At 40.4% G+C, this 13,505-nt stretch overlaps 1 protein-coding gene across 1 annotated transcript; it reads right to left on the reverse strand.

Annotated features, from left to right (window-relative positions):
• Positions 1-5: 5 nt before the first annotated feature.
• MRPL45 (mitochondrial ribosomal protein L45) lies at positions 6-12,811 on the reverse strand. Its single transcript, XM_051994681.1, has 8 exons — positions 12,695-12,811; positions 8,010-8,205; positions 7,225-7,342; positions 6,116-6,214; positions 5,590-5,638; positions 4,409-4,558; positions 3,946-4,119; positions 6-3,812 (listed from the first exon to the last, which is right to left on the reverse strand). Exons 1-8 carry the CDS (start codon positions 12,758-12,760, stop codon positions 3,723-3,725), a joined length of 942 nt encoding a protein of 313 aa, XP_051850641.1. The 5' UTR covers positions 12,761-12,811; the 3' UTR covers positions 6-3,722.
• Between the last annotated feature and the right edge of the window lie 694 nt (positions 12,812-13,505).

The raw sequence follows: 13,505 nt of genomic DNA on the forward strand, positions 1-13,505 counted from the left end.
ATGCCTTATTGATCTTGTCAAGTTGACTTTTAATTATTTTTTTTACTTACTGATATACTGATGTCAGGCCTGTTACAGATAAGGAAAACAAAGGTTTTTCTTTATAAAATTACTGAAGCAAATTCATCACCTAGACATTCACAACAGTGCTTAGCAATCTCTCCTCCAAGGGAAAGGTCAAGAAAAAAACAAAGTCCTGCTCAGTCTTCCTAAAATATCTTTCCTCCACTTCACTAGACATACCTCCTGGGGTATCCCTTCCTCGTTGGCTTGAAGGCATTTTCCCTTTGAAAGCTTCTTTAGAAGGGAAAGTGCTTGCTTCATCACAATTGTTTCTCTTCTTCCCCTCAACACTTTATCTTTCCCTCATCTCAGGGACATCCTTCCTAGTTAGTAGTATGAGGAAGGAGACCAAAGGGCACTTCTCATTTCAGTGCAGAAACTACTCCAAATCACTTACCCCAGATCATAAACAGGCTGTTGCGCTCAAAGAAGGAAGAGGGCATACAAAGGCAGGGAGATCCAGGCTACAGCTAGCACTAAGTACTGCTCTTTCATTTTTCAGAAGTACCATTTCAAGGCAGGCTAAGTACTTTTTGTATATAAAAACAAAAAGAATCCTAGTCTTAAGAACACTAGGGGCCTTCTTAGGTTTGCCCTATACTCCCTTGAAGTTATTTTCAGAACCACACTAATCTAAACAGTATGAGATAAAAGAATTCAGGACTAGCAGATAAAGCAAAGAAAGGGGGAGAAAGGGGAAAGGTAAAATAGGCAGAAGTCCCTGGGACTAACACAGTCCTGGCTATAGTGTATCCTACACAGATGTATCACCTTGGATAAGGAAATAACCCTAAGAATGGTACCCAATACATGAAAAGGGAGTAAGGTAAGGAAAGGCTTCCTGGTGTCTAGCTTCTAGCTCTCTCTAGAACTGACTTGGGCAACGATGTGGTACAGTGGATAGAAAACTAGGCCTGGAGTCAAGATCTGTTCAATTTAGAACTCAGACATTTAACAAGTGAGTGATATTGGGCAAATCATTTAATCCTTTTTGCCTCTGTTTCCTCTATAAAATGAGCTGAAGAAGAAATGACAACCCACTCTAGTATCTTTGCCAAGAAAGCCTCCAAAGGAGTCACAAAGAATTAGACGGGATGAACAGCAACAAAGACTGATTTTCACCAAATGGGTTACAAGATGGACAAAGATACTCTTTTCAGTACTAAGTGTTCTTAAATGGGAAATAATTGTGATCTAAGGACAAAAAATAATTTTTCTTAAAAAAAAAGTAAATGCCCTTTTCAAATCCTGGGCTCTCTATAATGACAGAACAAAGTCTTCTTTCTCTGGAAGTGAGGAAAATGGAAAAAGGTTAATACCTTGTACCCACTTCCAAGGACTGGGTGACCTCATTCTCACTGAAGTTCTCCTAAATACTTCTGAATTGCTTCAACCCACCCTGTACTGACCCTTGTTCTGGGCTTAAATAGAAACTGCAGGTTACTTTAGACTTTGGCCCGAGTCCAGACTTTAGATACTGGGCCAGTTTGTACTTACTATGCTGACTCACTGCATAAATCATACTATGATATAGTCTGTTTCTGAATAGCAAAGTTGGTTGCTGTCCCCTTCTATGATAAAGCAAAATAAAGAACATATTTTCTTGACTATCATACACAATTTCTGTCCTGAAGTTAAAGGGGATCATTTAGTAAAGAGAAGTAGGCCAAAGATAGAACATTTGCCAGAGGGGAATGGGAGAGCCTCAAAGTGAGTCTGGCTGCTCCTTTGATAACATGCCCTTTTCTGCTGGAATGACAGATGGTATCCTGCTCAGCTCTTTCAGCATTGCCTTAACATCTGGGGCCATCTACTCACTGGCAGATTTGGTATCAAAGGGAAATGAAATTACATTTATCCTCTGCTCCCTGATAATGACAAGTAAATGGATATTTAGGAAACTCCCAATGTCCTGGCTCAGTAATACAAGTCTAGGGGAATGGGACAAGGATATTCCCTCTCCATGAAAAAATACCTGTGACAAATTTCCTCAGGCATAGAGAGCCAATAACTTGGTTATTCATTAAGGAGATGTTTTTGTTTCTTGAATCTCTACCTTTAAAATTATCATATATCCTCTCATATTTCTTAGGTCCATCCTTACTCTTAGAACTCCCTTTCTTTTTGCTATATCAGGTAAATCAGATGTTACCATCCCTATCAATGTCATATATACATTAACCTTACAAAACTGTAAATATCAAAACAAAATAGCTAAGGACTCTGCTAAAGGAAAGCTTTATCAGGAGACTTGTAGGGGATGCCATCAAATGGGCAAGAATACTATTCTATTCAGAAGGCAGGTCAGATTGGGCCTTTGTTTCTGCAGCCAAAGAGCTTTCCTGCATAGTTGTCTGGGAGTCAAAATGCTATTCATGAGATCATTCTGATATGGCAGTTTTCAGGCTTGAACTTGGCTACTAGAATAATTCCAGCCTCTGCATGAACTTTCCAAACCAAGTATAAGCCAGTTAAAAGTCAGACTCCTGTGGATAGAGCACCAGCCCTGAAGTCAGGGGTACTTGAGTTCAAATTTGGCCTCAGATACTTAATATTTCCTAGCTGTGTGACTCTGAGCAAGTCACTTAACCCCAATTGCCTCAGGAGGGGGAGTCTTATTCCTCCAAGACAAACTCCTCCATATTGTCATTCCTTCACCATGGAATGACAGACTTGGGCCTTTTCCTGGAAAAATAAATCCATTTTTGAATATAAGAGTCAGCCTTAGGCTGAAGAAAAATTTACTCTGAGATCAAAGCTGTTTCCTCCCAAGGGCTAGGTGTGGGTCAAGGATGATGATTTCAGATATTACACTGACAGTTCAAAAACACAGCAGAATGGGAGATTCTTTTTGGCACTAATGGGTCCGTAGGATTAAAATCCCCAATGTAAAGATCTGCTGGTTCCTTGTATGGGCTTAGTTCTTTACTTTTTCCCACACCTGAGATAGGAAGGGGACAATTAGAATGTTACCATATTCTGGTGATTTTTGTGGTCAAGAGATACTGATGTGTGTAATGAAATATTATAGACTGATTTCCCACCTAAGACTAGCCCAGCCTAGAACCCTGTTCTCTGTGTTTATATGTTACGTTCTTGCTAGCATGCAAATCATTATTAGGAACGTGATGAAGAAGACTGAGGGGTTTAGAAGTCTATTTTAAAGGTTTATAATATGGGGCAGCTAGGTGACGCAGTGGATAGAGCACCAGGCCCGAAGTCAGGAGGACCCGAGTTCAAAGCTGGCGTCAGACACTTAATACTTCCTAGCTATGTGACCCTGGGCAAGTCACTTAACCCCAAATGCCACAGGGGAAAAAAAAAAAGGTTCATGATATCTTGGTTGATTTCACATCATTCATATCAAACTCTCCCATTCCTATGGCTGTTACATCTCCCATTTCAAATTCCATTTCCAATCCAAATTGAAGACCCATTCTGGATGATTGGAAACTATAGAACCCATTAAAACTAATTTTGAAATTCTGAGGGGGTTTTATTTCCAACAATTGCCCCTCTTTCTTGAAGTGAAAAGGTGGCCAAGGGGTAGCTTCCTTCTTGATCCTTGGAGCCACAACATCTGGAGGACCTGGTTTCAGAGTCTTGGTGAAATGCTCCAGTATCAATTTGCTAGACTTCTCTAACCTGCCCTACTTGTGCTACTGAACTGGCTGAGGCTTCTGAATGTCCACATTCATCTCTTCATATTCTTCCCACGGCTCAAGTTTGGGACCAGGAATCATCACCGTCTGAAAGAACAAAAAGCAGACTTGTCCTGCATGGCAAATACAAGACAGAATGCTACTTTTGGTCACCCCACTAGGTGGAGCCCCACACCGTGGCCTGAGAAGCCAAAGCATTCAAAGCTGACCAGCTAGTTACCTTGGGGATGGGCTCTTTGGAAGGCGCCCAGGCAGGGACAATTTTGCCATGCATTCTCCAGGCCCCGTAAGGGTTTGTTAAGTGTCTCTCAAATACCACATACTCCAACACATCCTTGGGCACATCTTCTTGTCCATACATCAACCGCCCAAAGCGGTCATAGATAGCCAGGGTCTGCAAGGATTCAAAGTTGCTCAGTTAGCCCATGGAAAGTTCTTGAAGAAAGGCCGGAGATATGAGGAGGGATTGTTTTGGGACAATCTTTCTACCCTGTACAAATTTCATCAACTATCCCAGGATGTCACAGGTGAGTAGAAGGGAAGGCTCTCCACAGGTTCTGCCTGTGGTGCTGGCTAGAGGGGGGGGGCACAAAATACAGGGCTGAACCCCTATAGAACCTTCAGAACCTCCTGTTCTGTGGAGCTGTATAATGAGGGAGTGTGGGAGAAACAAGTCCCCTTACCTGGCGAGTGTGCATGCGGACAGTGACCTGGCCATATAAGTTGCCCTCGTTCACCATATTTGGACAACGAACATGAACTACCCTTGGTGGTTCCAGAGATTCCACAAAGCTCCAACGTACTGTTTTAAGTCTGAGATCCCACACCATTTCCTGTTTTAATAGAGAATTAAATTAGTTACTTTTCCTTTGATGGCAGCTACCATACAGCCTCACATTTCTTACATGTACTCAACAATGTCCTTTTCAGCCAATTTTTTCCGACTGCCTTTCCCACCTTTTTCAGATCTTCCTAAGTCTCTGTGTAAACACTGAAAGAGCCTCCTACTACATCTTTCCTCTTACAGGAATAAAAGTTCAAAGTCCACCTCTTTCAGGAAACCTCTCCACATTGACCCAACCCATTTCTTCAAACTGTCAACATATTCGACCTAGCTTTTTCTCTCCATGTTCTTTTAGAATCTGCTCATTACTGCCTATATTTCTATTGATTCTATAATGTGACTCCCTTTGTTTTCCCAACTATACTCTTAAGCAAAGATGCACATTGTAAGCAATGAGCATTTATGTAAGTATAAGTAGTTCTAGAGAAGGAAACATACCTATTTTATTATATAACTCAGGTATCCTGCATATTCAATCGATTTGTGTCTAACTACAGCCTGAGACAGCACAATAGAGTGGGCAGAGCACATACTAGTCAGGATGATCTAGATCTGAGTCCTGCCTTGTATAGGATGTCAGGATGTTTGACCCTGAAAAAATCACAGTTTCCTTATCTGTGAAATAGATAATAACAGCATCTATATCACAGAGTTATTCTGAGGATCAAATTAAGTAAATTAAGAAAAGTATTTTGCTATATATGCACATGTATAATATATGTACATGTCAAATATGTGTGCTATATAAATGTGAATTATTATAACAAGCTCTTTACAAATATATCAGCACTACATAAATATACAATATAATTATTTTTATTAATAAGAATAGCTTTATTTCTTTTCCAAAGGCCTCTCCAGAATCCCACTTTAAGTCACCAATATCTAAATAAAAATGATGAAATATAGAAATACAAAATTTCCAATTTCCTTATGCCCTTGAAAATTATCTTTTCTACAAAACAAAAAACAGAGGTGATGCCTAAAATTGACTTGGTTCTAGCAAGGGAAAGGACCTACCGGGAAGCAGCGCTCAGTTGCCAGGGCATGAAGTCGATCATGGTCAGAGCTTAAGAAGAAAAGAAATATGTCACAGTTTTCTGCTTTCTGTACAATAGGTTTACAATGTTAATCATAAGGATCTGAAGCCAACTGGGCTACAAAATGAAATATCCTTTAAAAATCTGTGACCCAAAAGAAGAATAAAAGAGCCTTGAAATTTCAGGAGCAGAAAAACTGATTTGTCATCATTTTAAGATTGTGAGCTTGTGAGGTTGAGCAAAATATCTCATGGGGGAGCGGGGAGAAGTGGGGGTTTGTAGCTTATTTCTTCTAAAAGAAATGTCACCTGGCATAGCCAACAACATTGAAAGAAATTCACATATTTCTAGTATGGCTTTGACTTGTATTCCCTTTAAAAAATGTTAAGTTTACTTCCATCTCTATTCCTAATAGCAAATAATGTAAGTCAAATATTTAAAATTGTTTCAGGAGAATTAATACCATCTCTATTTTCTTTGGAAATGAATATCATCCTCTGACTCACGTGTTAAGGCACTGATGAGCTTCAACAAAGATCTGCTGAGCTTTTTCTGGGAAAGTCTTGATTCGGAAATCAGCATCATATTCTCTCAATTTCCGAATTCTGGAGGTAAAAAAAGCATGAAAAGGTTTGTTTGTTTTTTTTTTAATTAAAGTTTTTTATTTTCAAAACACATGCATGGATAATTTTTCAACATGAGCCTTCCAAAACTTTGTGTTCCAAATTCCCACCCCCCTTTCCCCCATCCCCTCCCCTAGATGGCAAGCAATCAATATATGTTAAACCTGTTTAAAAATACAGAAAACAATTTCTTAAAACATATGTAAAATGCAGGGGGAAAAATTATTTTTAATAGCTGTCATTTCAGTAGCACTTTAAAGTTTGCAAAGCACTTTATACACAAAATATCATTAGCTTCACAATAACCTCAGAAGGCAAGTGACTGTACAGGTATCATGACCCCTATTTTCCAGACAAGGAAATTGAGACCCAGAAATTTTAAATGATTTGTTCAATATCACACAAGTAGTAAGCAGGGGCATATACAAAATTTTGATAGAAACCTTGTAGTAAAATCCTCTAAAATGATTATTTTAATGACTACCAGCAAATAACATAAAGTTTGTTTAAAACAACAGGATATTTTAGGATTTCTTTCAACATAGTTTGAGAAATACTGATCTAGTAGAAAGATCACTGACCTGGGAATGAGCAGACCTGGAGTCTAGTCCCAACTCGGCCACTAACTTTAACAAGTAACATCAGCTCTGTGAGCCTCAATTTCCTTTCCTACTTGAGTGTTGAACTAAGTGGTGATTAAGGTTTCTTCTAGGACTTATTCTATCTTTGTACTTCCTAAAATGTAAGATTTAAGAGGATGATCCCAAATCCAAATGCAGAAATACTTAAAAAGCTGAGATGCCAAGAATAAAAGCAGACAACACTGCTTTCTATTAATCTCTAAAACTCGCTTCTGAGTGGTTCTGTTAGACTATGATGAGTTTGCCTAATCCAAATCATAAGGAACTAAGTATGCCTCCTTTGGGAACAAAATACTGACTGCTAAGGCAGGAGCTGTGTCCAAGTTAAACCCCAGGAGCTCACATACTTACGCCAACTGTGAGGCCACGCCCTGCTTGAGTTTCTCTGCTTTCTGCTTCAGGCCAGCCTTGGAGAGGGATGTTAGGCGAGCATCCCCCTCAGGAGGAATGTAAGCATCAAAAATCCCAGCTGTGAAGGGAAGGAAGAAAGGGATGTATCGGTGAGGAGACAGAAGGAAGGTACCCACAGGCCATAAATATCAGAAGTCCAGAGCCTACTATGCTGAAGAGGCTGATGACATTAACTTGGGCAGGGCAGCTAGGTAGGCAGTGGATAGAGTACCAGCCCTGAAGTCAGGAGAACCTGAGTTCAAATTTAGCCTCCTGGCAAGTCATGTAACCCCGATTGTCAACGCCAATTGCTTCAAGCCAAAAAAAAAAAAAAAAAAAAAGAAATTAACTTAGGTGCTGTACACTCTAGAGAGGCAGGAAGATCAAGAGGTAGTGTGTCCTTTGGGGAAAGAGTTTCAGCCTGGGCATCAGGAGGACCCAGCTGGGGTCTTAGTTCTTGTTCTGTGACATTGATAACATAACTTCACTTTTCTAGGCTTCAGTTTCCTTTTCTGGAAAAAAGGGAGCTTTATTTCCTCTCCTTTCTGCTCCTCAATGATGGGGTGAAAATAATCACAGTAAAAAAGAAAAGTTCTTAGGAAATAGGGCTTTATGTAAAGACTATAATGATAAAGCCTGAATGTATCTCAGGCAGACTAATCCTAGTGGAAAAGTCCCCACTTCCAAGAAGATTCCTGGGGTCAGATGTGGTTGGCAGTTTGGGTGCCAAGATCCTTGGTCCTCACCTGAGCAAGTCACATAAATGGGACGGTCAAGACGTTCTTTGGGGATAACAATCCCTGCTTTACGAGCATATTCCCGAAACTCCTTCTCGCTTCTGAATTTAGGCTCCTTGGCACGGGGCATATAGCGCTTCTTGGTTCTTACTGGGATCACAGTGATGGACTGGGTCACTCGTGCTGGACAGGAGACTTCTAAATTCTAGGAGTAGAAAAAAAAAAAGGACATGCTTTATCCCCTTGGGGGAAAAACTCTGCCTCTTGAACACCTCTGAGTTAGTTAAGAAACATTTGCCTGAGATTTTTTATTTCTATGAGCAGAATCTTGTGCTGTCATGGTGCCAAATAAAAAGAGAGAATTTTTATCATAGGAAGCTCATAGTTCAACAGCAGTATTATGATATTAAGACAAGACTATCATTTCATTCCAAAGGAGCACAATTATGTATTCTGTCATCAAGTCAGAGGTGTGACCATGCCATTTACTGCTTTCAGAATTCTCTAGTGCCTAAAGAATAAAATAGATACTTTTTGGCCTAGAATTAAAGTACTTCCAAGTCTGCCTCTTACCTGCCCTTTTCTGTATTATTATACACTGTTTCCCTTTATTTCTTCTCTGGTCTAATTTCTCCAATTTATCCTCTACCCAGATACCCAAATGATATTTCTAGTCTGACAATGTCACAGTCCTGCTCAAGAAGCAACAGTGACTCCCCAATACCTGTAAGAGAAAATTCAAAATCCTCAGTTTGCCAATTTAAAACCTTCTTGAGCCTACTTTTCTGGGCTATATTAGTTATAATTATAATTACTACTCCCTGTCTTCCATCCTTGCAGCAGTAGCTTTGCTGCCTGATATCCCCCCTCAACTCTAAGACTACCATCCTCTTTCCAGTTCTAGCTTATCAAATTGATACTATCATTCATAATTGAAAGAAAAGTTTGTCAATTTACTTTCCATAAGGCTTCATCCACCCATTGTGTGACTTGCTGAACAAAAATACTCTTTCCTGTCCATCTCTCTTCTTTATAAGGAGTAATTCCCTAAAGAAGGAGACTGCACTTGACAATAGTTTTCTGGCTGTTTCATGAAGATGCTCCTTCTCTCAGCTTTAAGAATTTCCTCTGTCCCTCATGCCTGGGATGTTCTTCTTCCTCCATTTTGCCTATTGGACCCTACTTACCTCCCTGGCTTCCTTTTAAGTCCTAACTGAAATCCTATCTTGTACTGGAAGCCTTCCCCAACTCTTCTTAATCCTAATGCCTTCCTTTTAATTTCTATTTATCCTGTTTGTTTTGAATATATTTGTTTGTATATTGTCTCTCCCATTAGATTATAAGCTTTTTAAGGGAAGGGACTATTTTTTTTCTCTTTTTGTATCCCCAGCATTTAATTAGTGCTTAGCACGTTGTTGGTACTTGCTTAATAAATGTTTTTTTTTTTAATTGCTTGTATTTGTATTGCCAAGGCTTAGTACAGTGCTTAATATGTAATAAAGGCTTAATTTTTAAAATTAATTCATTTACACACATTAATTCATTAATATACTTCATCAAAATTGACCTTGCTTTTTCCTAAACATGATGGGTCCTCTGCAATGCTCTCATCACCTCAGCCTCTTAGAACTAGTATTTGTCAAGGTTAAGTTAAAGAACCACTTTCAAAAGCCTTAAGTAAACAATTAAGTATTTGCCATGGATCAGGTATTATGTAAAGCCTGGGGACTCAAATTCAAAACTAAGATAGACCCTCCCTTCAAACAGCTTTTTTTTTTTTTTTAATTTGAACTCCCAGATTTAGCATAATGCCTGATCCACAGCAAGCACTTAATAAATGTTTGTTGCTTACCAAATTGGGCTACTACTTTTTAAAAATCATCCAGTTCTATTGCCAAAGTGTTTTCATCCAGTCTGTTCACTACTCTTGGCATGTACTTCCACATTCCTATCTTTTAAAAATCCTTTAAGATCCATTTGAAGTATCATTTCCTCCACAAAGTTGTCCCTAATCTCTTCTAAAGAAAGCTCAAATTTTCCTACAATCTTCGGTAAGTATCTTTCCTAAGGTACTCTGTGTGGTTTTCTTTTCCCCCCATCATGTTTATTTGTATACATTTTTGGGCCAAGAAAAGGATATGCTATTTTTCATCCTTATATGGGGAGGACCTAGCATAGTGAAGAAGCAGATATATAATTTCTCTTTGTGGAATTTACCTGAATACTTTCAGCTGAACAGTCTTCCTCTATTGGGTACTTCCTCAAAAATAACATAGTGAGCATACATTCTAATTTTTTTGCTTTTATCAACAGTTTCTGCAAAAACACATTTTCATCAATGTTACTGATCAAGCTGGAAAAGATCTTATAGGACACCTAATTGTTCCACATCCCTGATGAAGCTTACCCCATCCTATTGACCTGTTTGAGGTGATTAGGGGAACAGCTCTTTTCCTCAAGGAGCTTCAATTCTAACTGAAGAAACAAAAGTATATACATATACTCATACAAAATATATACAAAGTCAGAGAAAGTACTTCAGAGGAGGGTGGTGGGATGGAAAAAGGAAACAGGGAGGAGGTAATCTTTGACATGGGCTTTGAGAGAAGCCAGGGTTTCTTTTGCATTAGTAAGAAGAAAGAGCCTTATGGGCATCAAGGACCCTGTACAAAGATACAGATATGGGAGTTGGAATGCAATGTGTAAGGAACAGCATCAACAATTTGGCTAGCTCAATTTCCTCAACTGCAAAATGGCTGTAATTATAGACTTAAAGGTTACTGTAAAATTAGTAATAATTGTAAAGCCTGGCACATTTTATAGTAAGCAATACATATTAGCTTTTATTATTATTATGAAGCTGATATCTATACATATTTGTTTTTCTTGTTTTATCAATATGTTGGGATTGAGAGGGTGAGAAGGAAAGAATGCAGACTTGAAAATAAAATAAAGTTGAATTTTTTAAAAACTAAAAAAAAAAAAACAAAAACAAAAACAATTTGGCTAGACCACAGAAAGTATGGAAAGGAGTAATATTTGCATTTTAAGTATGGAAAGGTAGGTTTTAATCTTGTAAAATAGGTTGCAAAGATCTATGAATCTATACTCCATATTTTATTTATCCAACTCCTTATTTTATAAAGGAAGAAATTGAGACCCCAAAAGATTACATAATTTGACTTCTGGCTCTACAAGTTAGGAATTGTGAATATCCCATTAGTTTATGAAGCCAAAAGAGGTATGGGATTACTCAAGCCACAATCCTAAATCTTCTTCCTTCCCTCTACTCTGAAGGGAGAATGGAAAAGAAGAGAGCAAATGCTGCTAACTTCCAGATGTCTCGCAATCCAACCTAGCTTGCAGCAGCATAAGGATATCCAAATGGAGAGATGATAACATATAGCTAAAGGTCAGTCTACTGCACTCAACCATCACTTCTGCTCACATCCTGCTTGTAGACACTTAAGCCCCAAAGTCTGAGGAATAGCATTTCTCTTATCTATCTCCAATTCAGTTCCAGCAGCCTTCACTGACAGGAGGCTCTTAACAAAAACAAAAAGAATATATGCCCAGTCTATTACTGAGGGAATACCAAATAGAGGATTTCTTACAATCACTCCATTACACTTCTTACTAACTTACAATCTTAAGCAAGTAAATCTAAGAGCCCTTGAAAAAGCAGTCTCCCCCAATCATTCAAGGGAGTCACTTGTGGAAACGAATGCCTCTGAATTGATGCAGGAGCCACAGCCCCTGACTCAACAACCACAGTTACTGGAAAGAAAGCAAGCAAGCAGCAAAGAAAGTTTTCCTCCCCAAAGATCTTGCACTACGAGAAAAGTTCAACGTGGTCTTATCCATGAAATGTCAGTAAAAAACAACAGGACTGATGACATCATTTCCTTATTCAATCAAGTCACTCCAGTGACTTCACAAACCCGTCAGAATCAAAAAACTCCTTTGGCTTTTAAAGTTCTTCATAACCCGGACCCTTTTCTAATCTTCTTACACCTTACTCCCCTCCACTTACTCCGGTTTTGTTGCTATTCTTCGAATAAGACTCTCCACCTCCCAAATCCTTACACTTGCACTGACTTGTCTTCCAAGCTTGGAATTTTCTCTCTTTTTAAAAATCTCTATCTTCAGACTTCCTTCAAGTCTCCGCTAAAACCCCACTTCTGCAAGAAGCCTTGCTCTCCCTATGCCCCTAGATGCTATTGACTTCCACATGCGATCACTCCTGTTTACCTCGCACACGTCATTTGTGCCTAGGTGTTCGCACCCCGTCGTGAGCTCCTGGAGGACACTGTTTTTGCCTGTCTTTATATTCCTGGCACATGGCAGGTATTCCAATGCTTGTGGCACATTACCAACTGGTTTGCGACTACCTCCAGGACCCTCGGACTTGCGGCTAGTATCTTTCCTAAGTATGTTTTCTCCTATTAGAATAGAAACCTCTGGAAAGCACCGGATGTCTGGCTTTTACATTTACATCCCCAAAGCTTGGGAAGTCGTAAGTGCTTAATAAATGCTCATTCTACGATTCGATCTCAAGAGCCTCAGGCTGACCCAGATAGAGGAGGGAGAGGAAGCCACTCGGCAGCCGGCCCGGAGATTCTCCCCAACTGGATCTCGCCTAAATATCACCCCGCCTCTCCCTCCTCCAAGTCCCTATCTCAGCGGCTACCCACCTGGCGAGAACACCAGCCCAGAGCCCGGGACAGGGAGTAGAACCTTGGCCTTATGGGTGCCGCCATATTGCGCGCGCGAGGGCTGTCGGGAACGTGAGAGACTGTAGGGAGGGTGGGGGAGCGAGCACGCGCGCGCAGGGATGAAGGGGTGGGGCATAGCCGGGGAGTGGAATTTTCCAGGGCGCGCGGCCAGTCTGTCCTCTCCCTTTTCCCCTTCCTTCCCTAGCTAGGGGCGGAGAATACTCGGGCTCGCGCTCGTGAGCGGACGGGGGTGCCACGCGCCTGGGACTTCGGGAGAGACAGGGAGTAGAGTCGATCCTGCGCTTGCGCCTGCGTGCTCCTTTCGCTCTAAGTCATCCCTGTCCTAGGCACCTGGGAGGAGTCTGCTGCACCCTGCTTCCCCTCATCGCCCAGAATACAGGGAGCGCCCCCGAGCCCTGGCATACGGCTAGTTCCCCGCCCTCCCCTTGCCAGTGACAGTAGAGTGTATGTAAGGCACCATGCCCCCCCAAAAGGGTAGAAACCCCGGGGAAACCTTCACTGCCTGGGGGCTAGATTTCTTGGGTTCTGAGGCCTAACTCTGACCCTAACACATAGTATGACCTCGACCCCAGTCACTTTTCTTCCCTAGGTTTCAGGTTCATCACCTGTAACCCAATCAAGGAGAAAAAAATGCCTTCTCTGCCATCAAATATTGGGGATGAATGAGGTCATATTTCTTCCAGGTAAGTGCTCTGAGGTCCTTTAAAAAAAAAAAAAAAAAGGGGGCTAACGATAGGAAAAGGATTATTATTTTCTATATTGATTCAGA

This window comes from Antechinus flavipes, chromosome 4, assembly GCF_016432865.1.
Source record: "Antechinus flavipes isolate AdamAnt ecotype Samford, QLD, Australia chromosome 4, AdamAnt_v2, whole genome shotgun sequence".
NCBI classification, from domain to species: domain Eukaryota; kingdom Metazoa; phylum Chordata; class Mammalia; order Dasyuromorphia; family Dasyuridae; genus Antechinus; species Antechinus flavipes.